The 9,783-nt window shown below is 33.9% G+C and overlaps 2 protein-coding genes across 3 annotated transcripts; both read left to right on the top strand.

Moving 5' to 3' along the window:
• The first annotated feature begins 206 nt into the window (after window positions 1-206).
• LOC114380154 (photosystem II stability/assembly factor HCF136, chloroplastic-like) lies at window positions 207-4,038 on the top strand. Of its 2 annotated transcripts, none has more exons than XM_028339101.1 (9): window positions 207-618; window positions 698-933; window positions 1,032-1,162; window positions 1,446-1,578; window positions 1,694-1,816; window positions 2,463-2,537; window positions 2,762-2,877; window positions 3,224-3,307; window positions 3,404-3,716. In XM_028339101.1, exons 1-8 carry the CDS (start codon window positions 318-320, stop codon window positions 3,288-3,290), a joined length of 1,182 nt encoding a protein of 393 aa, XP_028194902.1. In that variant the 5' UTR covers window positions 207-317; the 3' UTR covers window positions 3,291-3,307; window positions 3,404-3,716. The 2 variants fall into 2 exon arrangements, with proteins under 2 accessions (XP_028194902.1, XP_028194901.1); XM_028339100.1 differs by lacking the exon at window positions 3,404-3,716 and adding an exon at window positions 3,817-4,038 and having other exon boundaries at window positions 208-618.
• Window positions 4,039-5,740: 1,702 nt separating this feature from the next.
• LOC114380355 (peter Pan-like protein) lies at window positions 5,741-9,514 on the top strand. The gene is made up of 7 exons (XM_028339358.1): window positions 5,741-5,875; window positions 5,973-6,176; window positions 6,562-6,792; window positions 7,306-7,398; window positions 7,485-7,672; window positions 8,374-8,567; window positions 9,178-9,514. Exons 1-7 carry the CDS (start codon window positions 5,873-5,875, stop codon window positions 9,309-9,311), a joined length of 1,047 nt encoding a protein of 348 aa, XP_028195159.1. The 5' UTR covers window positions 5,741-5,872; the 3' UTR covers window positions 9,312-9,514.
• The last annotated feature ends 269 nt before the right edge of the window (window positions 9,515-9,783 follow it).

Here is a 9,783-nt window from a genome sequence, read left to right as displayed (position 1 = left end):
CATTTGAAAGAGTAGTTATAAAACAGATCTTAAAAATACTACTTTTAAAAACATCATTGGGTTGTCCAACCTAATCCAAATAAAGAATTAAAGTTTGGTTAAAAAAAATGTATTTACGGAAAAGAGAAGAAAAAGAAAAGTGAGTGGCATTAGTGCAGTTAAGTAGTGGCTGCAAGAAATATATATATAAAGAAAAACAAGGTTGGCACTTGGAAGCATATGATCCACTGATTCCACTCAGTGAATTATGAAGTGATCTGAAATCACCCGCGAAGCCGTTAGGATAAGGCAAAGAGAGAGAAACAAAGCGGCTTCCAATGGCGACTCTGCGGCTCACCTTCTCCGACTCAACCACCTTGTTCAGGCCTTCTCTACCTTCCACGCGAACCTTCTCTCGAAACCGAAGCCTCATTGTCAAAGCCTCTTCTTCTGAAGACGATTTCTCCAGAAGCAGCAGAAGACGCTTCATCGCCGAAACCGCCGCACTCTCGGTCTCGCTCCCTCAGTTAACGGCGCGTTCTGAAGACGCGCTTTCGGAGTGGGAGAGAGTGTACCTCCCTATCGACCCCGGCGTCGTGCTTCTCGACATCGCTTTTGTCCCCGACGACCCCAACCACGGTATCGTAAATTCCCAATCTCCTCTCAGATGCGTTTCTCTCTGTTTGAATGAAATGAATGAACGGTATTTGCATTTTAGGTTTTCTTCTCGGGACGAGGCAAACCATTCTGGAGACGAAAGATGGAGGAAACACTTGGGCTCCGCGTTCGATTCCTTCTGCTGAAGACGAAGATTTCAACTATCGATTCAATTCTATCAGCTTCAAAGGGAAGGAAGGGTGGATTGTCGGAAAACCTTCGATTCTGTTGTACACTTCCGATGCCGGAGACAGTTGGGAGAGGATACCTCTCAGTGCTGAACTTCCAGGGGATATGGTTGGTTATGCATAAGCCATAGTTAATGTCTTTGTTTATTCCTTAATTTGCTTTTACAATTGCGAAATTTGTACTGAAATCAATGGAATGTATTGCAGGTGTACATAAAGGCGACCGGTGAGAAGAGTGCGGAGATGGTGACCGACGAAGGTGCAATATATGTTACTGCAAACAGAGGTTACAACTGGAGGGCTGCTGTCCAGGAAACTGTGTCAGCTACTCTTAACAGGTGAGTTTCCAATAATGCAGCATGCATGGATGGATGGAGTAGTGCTATTTTTTCAAATTAGTAAGTGAACCGATAATAATATTGAAATGTTATCGCTTTGCTCGAAGACTTTTGCTACAGGACGAGTGTCAATGATGTTATTCATGAAGAAGGTTGACTTCTTTGATTATATGCTTCAAAAACTCATTCATTTGGGCATCTTTCATATTATGTAAATTGCTAGATATTTTCAGTTTTTATATGGCAAGGTCAAGGCATTTATCTATCTTTGTTGCTTCTTCAGAACAGTTTCTAGTGGTATTAGTGGTGCAAGCTACTACACTGGAACTTTCAATACTGTCAATCGCTCTCCAGATGGAAGGTATGTTGCAGTCTCAAGTCGGGGAAACTTCTACTTAACCTGGGAGCCTGGTCAGGTGAGAGTTTTGCTTTGTGATGGCATTTGCTTTTGCTTCTATTTGCCTGGTACTTATACTTTTGGTATGCCTTCTTGCATAGTGTTTCGTAATCATTATTTTATTTTATTTCCAGCCATTCTGGCAGCCACATAATAGAGCAGTTGCCAGAAGAATCCAGAACATGGGATGGAGAGCTGATGGTGGTCTGTGGCTTCTTGTTCGTGGAGGTGGTCTTTATCTCAGCAAGGGCAAAGGGGTAAGCAATTTTGAGAATGTCATTCTAGTTTATGAATGTGAGACTGACAGTCTCCCATTTCAATCCTTACCAACGTTATTCTGGATAATCTTTTAAGTATTTTCTTAAGTCTTAAATTAGCTTTGAATTTTGTCACCCTTCTTCAGTGGGACATTTCCATCTTTATGTTATACATTCACAGATTGCTTTACTTACTCTCCATTACCTCGTATATGAACGAGGAAACTTCTGTCTTTGATCAAACATCTTACATTTTTACTTGCATTCACTTTCCTTGTGTTGTCACATAACACTAAGTGCATGACTGGAAATGGATTAATTTCGGAAAATAAGCTGAACCAAACATATTCTAAATTTATCATATTAATCTGTATTCCCAATTCAACTAGCCCAAAATGTTTGAGTTACATCTTGTTGAAGTAGGGAGAAGTTAAAGAGGATTATAAGAACGAAAACCCTTTCTAAGAAAGTGCACAAGTGCTTGAACCATTTTTCTTTGTCATTACTATACTGAATATGATAAATTTCTAAAGTGATGAATTAAAATCTCTTGATAAAAAATAATCAGCTTTGTTGCAATCTTTGCTTGCTGTAGATTTCTGCTTCCCTTCTTTATAAATAAGAAAATTATATATTATTGTTTCAGTTAACTGAAGAATTTGAGGAGGTTCCTGTTCAAAGCCGGGGTTTTGGCATTCTTGATGTTGGATATCGTTCAACGGTAAACTGTTCCTCCATTCAAAGAGTTGCTTTATTAAGTAACCAATTCTTGCACGTAACAGTCTAGTCACAGGTTCCAAAAGAAAAAGGAAAAAGAAAAGGAAAAAAAGAAAGAACATTCGAATATTGCCTCTTCAGTTTTTGCAATATTTATTAATTTTGAAAACAGAGCACAATGCAGAAACCATTCTTATATATATATAAATTGCTAAATTATGCATACAGGATGAGGCTTGGGCAGCAGGAGGAAGTGGTATTCTCTTGAGAACTACTAATGGTGGCAAGTCATGGATCCGTGACAAAGCTGCCGACAACATTGCTGCGAATTTATACTCAGTGAAGTCAGTCTAACTATTACTAAGCCTCACTTTTATAATTATACTTATTTATCTGTCTATACTATAAAAGCATAAATTACTTGGAAGAGCTCCCCGCCAGGCTCCTTATGTTGCCAATATGTCTTGTATTTATATTTTCCATCTGTCTTTATGATAATTCTTTTAAATTTTACCATGGATGCAGTTAACTCGAAGCAAACTGTTATGTGTTATGTTATTTAAAAAAGAATGAGATGACAAATTGTCCATGACAGAGTATACAGGAGTTATGAGAATTAGTTAATGTTATTTTGAAGGTTATAAAACTTCTATTGGTAAAATCTTGTGGTAAATGGTCTAATTGCTGCAGGTTCATTGATGAGAAGAAGGGATTTGTATTGGGGAATGATGGAGTCTTGCTCCGCTACCTTGGATAGAGTTGTAATACAACATGGTAAATAGTGTTCTCCTCCTGATTCAGGATGACATAACCATTATATCTTTGAATATCACTTGTAGTTATACATGTATCATTTAATTGTCTGTACAGTTTTGTAATTGTCACGAGATTGAGTGTGAGAAGCTGAAAATGCCAGCAGAGCACCTCCCCGTCCGTCTGGTTTACTTTATGAGCTGGAGACAAAAATACAAAAGAATAAGATCGAATTTGTAGAAGAAAAGAAAAATGAGGGAAGAAAAATAGTGGCTATTAACTAAACGAGATAAATTATTTAGTAAATTAGAAATAGTAGCTTCAACAGTCAGGAACTCGTTATCAGAGGGTTAGTTATATGATTTTCAGTTGATCCTCCTTGGCTACATTAATTTTCGGGTTAACTAATGCATGCAAGGCTTACCAAGCACCTCAAGCATAGGATCATGATTCTTCTTATGTAATTAAGATAATTGGTTTAAGGTGATCTGAATGGCTTGATTTTCTGATTGAAATATGTAATTTTGTAGGTTTGTTGCCTCAAATGCAATTTTGTAGCAGATTACATATCCATGCTTTACATTCATTACTGTGGAGAAGCCTATGGGATCAAATTGACTCCTTGCTGTTGGGCTAAAAAAATGCGAGGAAGTATAACAAACTTCACTACTGTAAAGAGAGTTATATTATGTCAATGTAAAATTGTAATTGCCACGTTACTATTATATTAAAATTCAATTTTATGCTGCATATGTTGTACTGCAAAAGCGCTTATTCAATATTTTGAGCACAAAAAACATATAGTAGTAATTTTTATAGGTATTCATAGGGATTGATACCCATCAGCCCTTACTATCTCTACTCAACGATTTAAAACTAAATTAAAAAAATATTCGTGTAAGAGCTTTTACTTATCAGTGTTGTTTGACATTATAATTTTATCATAGGTGGAAATCTTGATTGTGTATATAAAATAATTATTAAGAAATGTTTACTCTGATTATTTTTAGGCTTAAGAAATAGTTTAAATTTTAATTATCAAATAAAGAATATCTTTAATATACACAAAAAAGAATTGCTAAATGGAAGTAGGCAAAAGCCACGCAACCAAATCAATTAGAAACCACAAGGGTAAACAATACAGCTTACATGGCCATAAAGAGAATCGAAATAGAAGAAGGAACATTCATAAAAGTCATGCTATTACATGAAAAAAAAAATTCCTTCATAAAATAAGTAAAAATATATTAACATCCATAAATAATAAAAAAGTTCAAATAGAATGCATAGTTAGTGTGAATATTTTTCATATTGTGATTCAATTATAAATTGTCACATGCATGCTAATTTTTATTGAATTTTATAATAATTAATTTAAAAGTCATATTTAGAATAATTTCTAATTGATTAAAAGTATAAAAAAATGTACACTAATAATACATAAAAAAATTCATAATAATATACTTTCATTCAACTTTAAAAAATATTTAACAGTCCACAATTTTAAAAATATTTTAACAAATTTAAAGTTGTAATTTATTATGGTACTCCATCTTCAAATAAGCCAAACAACTTGTAGCCTAACTTACCTTAGGTCTACATTAAGCCAAACTTCTTTAAATAATATATCAGGCCAAGAGTTTTGTAAAGATTTATTTGGTTAAAATGATCAGGTTTAAGATCATTCAAAAAATATTTTAGGTCTCATAGGTTGTATTATTTAAGTTAATATAAATAAAAATTGTTAGTATTATAATTATATTAAAATCATTTTTATTTAAACATTAATCTTATTAACGTACCTAAGCCTATATGAACTTAATAGAGGTTTTATTGTAAAATTAACTTTTAATTAAGTTATCATTAAGGTCAAATGAAATCTTAAAAATAGACTTATATTTTTTTAATCTAGATCACAATTATGTTTTATTAGAGATAATTATATTTGAGTTAAATAAGACCTAAAATAATCTTATTGTAGTTCATCCACGTATTTGATGATAGACCTATATGATTTAAATAAATTAAACTTAACTCTTGTAAACTTTAGCTTATTTATATTCATCAATGTCTCTTATCTTAACTACTAGTGATTTTAATTTTCATGGTTTATAATTTATTTTATATATTTTTTAATGATCTATCAGTTAATTAGTCTATTTAAAAATATGCCAGCCTTATTTAAAAGCTTTAACACGAAAGGTTAAAGATAAATTAAAAGTAATAGACTAAATTTAAACCTTAAATCCCATAAAAAAATTGAGGCTTAAACTTTTCAAATAGGTAAATCCTATCTAAGTAAAATATTGTTGGGTGGGCCTATTTTAACCTTTATCACTATTATTTTTTTTATAATAAATCCCACCCTCTTCACTATTGAATAGTATTATTATCGCATCTCTCTGACCAATTTTTTTTTTTTTTTTGAATGATCACTAACAAAATTGAAGATTTATTTATTTATAAGTAAGCAATTCTATTACCACCTCTTGTAGTTCTAACTTCTAAGCCCTTGCCCAGTGCTCATCGAGGCTTAAACCCTTTCGGCGGCAGCGAAAAAAGTCTCCCCGCCCCCAAACCCAAACAATGGTAAGCTCTCTCTCTCTCTCTCCTTTTCTGTTGAGTGAGTGACGAACACTTCCTCTGCGTTGTCTAATTTCAATTATCGTTTCTGTGAATGAAACAGAGGAAGAAAAAACAAGGGTTCAGAAGACCCGTTGTCATAAAAAAGCCGAAGCAACCGCAAGAGCAACCCAGCGTTGATCCTATTACGGGAAAGAAAATCCCCAAAAGTTTCGTGTTTTCGCGAGGCAAGTTGCCGGCTCCTCTCAAACAGCTTCAGATGGACCTCAGAAAGTTGATGCTTCCATACACTGCTCTCAGCCTTAGGGTTAGTTTAATATTCCTCTCTTCTTCTTTATTTTTGTTATTCATGTTTGAATGAACTTTAAAGTGAATCATATATATATATATATATTGTTTTAGTGCTAATTTGTTTTTTAGTTATGTGCCTGCAACAGGAAAAAAAAATTCCTGTGATTCACCACTCTGAGCGAGTAGAACAACTAACGCAGGGTTATTCCAGCTTAATCAGTCTTGAGTTTGAATCTTTGAGTTTGTAGCTCATAGTATTTTTTCCTGCTTAGCATGATTAGGATTCTCTCCTGTATAGAGAATACTTGTGGCCTTGTACCAAAAGATGCCCTTAGATCCATCTCGAGTGAGATTATGTGTCTTAACATTGACTGTATTCTCTTATGTCTTCTTTTTTTCAGGAAAAGAAACGGAATAATCTGAGGGACTTTCTGAATGTTGCTGGACCTATGGGTGTCACGCATTTCTTCATATTGTCAAAAACTGCTACTTCATCTTACTTGAGGGTTGCAACTACCCCTCAAGGGCCCACTCTTACGTTTAAGATACATGAATACTCATTGGCCGCTGACATTGCTCGATCTCAATTGCATCCTCGATGCCCTAAGGATCTGTTTAAAAATTCTGCTTTGGTAAAGTATTTCCTTGTACTCAGTCACATGCAACTGAAGCATTGCAGCATCTTAAACTTTAGACAATTAAATGGAATCTCACAACTGATAACTTTTCATGATACTATTTGCTTTTCAAATGCCATTCACCCTGTTATCATCACTAAACTAGAGTATGCGAACGGAATGTGAGAAAGGGATTGTTCATTATGTTTTTACCTATAATCCTTATTAAGTTAAGGACTGATGAGATAGTCAAGACCTCTTAGTTTGTTTGCTGCTAATGGTTATTGCACTGAACATGAATTGGTTTTATGTCTTTGTGAAGTCCATTCTCATGTTATTGTCAATTTCTTGTATGGCTTAACTGCTAATGGTAGACTGGTAGTATTTATATAGGGGAATATACAACTTTTGCAACCAGTTGAAACTTTGGTACTAAAATAAGTAATTGCTTACTTAGTAACTGTTAATTGTTAAGTTGTATGCTTTTGTTATTTATCCAACATTTATGTCTCCATGTTTTCTTGGCAGATTGTGCTTTCTGGATTTGTAAGTGGAGATCCACCTCTACAGCTTACAACTAACATGTTTCAGAATATTTTTCCAACAATTGATGTCAAAACTGTGAGTTTATAGGGACACATACACAACAATGACTTACTTGACAATCCAAGTCCTTCATCTCTTAATGTCACAACTTGTTATTTCAGGTTAAGCTCTCCACTTGCCAAAGAATTGTGTTGCTTAATTACAACAAAGACACTAAGCTCATTGATTTTCGGCATTATTCCATAAGATTACAACCTGTAGGCGTTTCACGCAGAATAAGAAAACTTGTGCAGAGCCATCAGGTTCCTGATCTAAGGAATCTTCAAGACGTGAGTGATTTTGTCACAAAGTAAGATGATACTTGCTTATTCATTCAAGTTTTCATTTTTTTTCCCTTTTTGAATGATGAACTGAAAGAGAGCTGGTATGATCCAATTGACCTTTGCATGGCACCCATATTATCCATCTTTAAATAGGTAGACATGATATTTTAGAGTATTTAGATATGTAACATACAGAAATCTATTCAACTCGCTATCAGTTTTTCGTTTTGTTTTTTTTGTGTAAGTCTTTGTTCCTGTGAGTGTACGGATATTATATTTTAACTGGGAGATTAAAAAATAAGTTTTTCCTGGAGAGGAAGGTACATTTGCTTATGAATTTAGGATCTGAAGAACTTCCTCTTTGCCAGGTGCTAAATGTTTATGTATGTTATGAGGCATAAATAATAATCAATGACCAGAAAGCTTAATGGGAAAAAGAATACCAGAAGCATTTTTTATATTCTTTTCTTTTCTCAACTACTCAGTATAGAACCCAAGATTAACCTTTGAAACTGTTGTCTACATAAATTTGCCAAATGGTTTTCGAAGTTTTTTTCCTCTACTGAAATATTTCCTGAACTCTTGTATTTTACTTGTACGTGAGAAGCAGCTCTCAGATAAAGAACAAAGTAGTTCAGAAATGAACTAAAATTGTGTTACCTATACAAAATTATTAATCACGCTGTTTTCCTCCCTTCTCCTTATTGTTTCACTTGTGATTTGTAAGAGCTGGCTATGGATCTGAAAGTGAAGCTGATGAAGAAGCAGCAACAGTTACTTTGTCCAGTGATATTGGTAGAGTTAATCGTGCTTCTACAAAAAGTGCTGTCAAACTGCAAGAGGTTGGACCCAGGATGACTCTTCAACTAGTTAAAATTGAGAAGGGACTGTGTTCGGGTGAAGTTCTCTTCAGCGAATATGGTACATCGTCCTACACATTGACCTCAATTAAATTTACTTATATTTGTTGAAAAATCTATGAAACCCACAATTGGTTTTTTTTTTTTTTTTACGAATAGAAGTTCATTTGAGCTATTCTTGAATAAACAATCAGAGATGAGCCAATGGCAATCAACTATTTTCATGTACAATACTACAATATAATAAAATCTTCCTCCGGTATTTTTTTTCCTTGTTACACATGATTATTTTGAGTTATGCATTAATATATTTCATATCTTGAATCACAAGTACCAAATCCAGAAAACTACACATTCCATTTCCTTGATGCTGATAGAGAAAATTGTCATTAAAGTTGTTGCCCTAGTTAGTGTTAAGATTGATGATCCTTCTGATCTCAATTGCATATATCCTGTAGAAGTCTTTGCTTCCTCTACAACTCTCATAAGTTCATTTATTTTCTTTCTTTTCTTCTCCTTTGATCATTGCTTAGTCCCCTTGGTCATTTTCCTCTGATTTTAAATTCTCCAGTTGCATGCACCTTTTTCAATGAACTTTTGTTCTTTGCACATACTTCTCTCATAACCCTTTTCTGTCTGTACTAACTGCTTATCTTGCTCTTCCCTATTAGGAAAAGCTGGTGGCAAAGGAAAAAGTGATGATGAGATGCAGGGTGAAGAAGATTCAGATGGTGATGAAGATGAAGAAGATCAAGATGGAGATCATCCAGAGGATAGTGAAGACAAAGATCAAGATCTTGATTAGTCACAGTGTTTTCACGTGGTGGTGTAGTATTCAAGTTGTGTAGTAGATCCATAACACTGCAGAACTGATAGGTGCCACTGGAAAATTTTCTTATCAAGCATTCCAGTGTTGTGGTACAATTCATTTGCTTTTGTTAAAATACAGATCTAGAGCAATCAAACGTTGTTCATTTTGATTACCAATTTTTTAACTTTACTTTTAAATCATATATTCCTTTTAAATCAAAATATATATAAATATCCTACTTATATAATTTATTTTAAAAAAAATTATAACATTTTTAACCTGCGTAACAAGTGGGTCAATATCTAATTTGTTTCAATGCTGCTAATAAAAAAGAATTTTATGCTTATCCCAAGTCCAACACAATTTGGTAAACTTTTCATATTAGACGAATTAACGATGGAAACAATAATTAAGGTATGTGTAAAGTCCTCTTTTTTTTGGGGTACAATATGTAAAGTCCTCTACC

This window comes from Glycine soja, chromosome 12, assembly GCF_004193775.1.
Source record: "Glycine soja cultivar W05 chromosome 12, ASM419377v2, whole genome shotgun sequence".
Lineage (NCBI taxonomy): Eukaryota > Viridiplantae > Streptophyta > Magnoliopsida > Fabales > Fabaceae > Glycine > Glycine soja.
The sequence above is the reverse complement of the archived record's forward strand: the minus strand, read 5'-3'. Positions and strand labels throughout refer to the sequence as shown.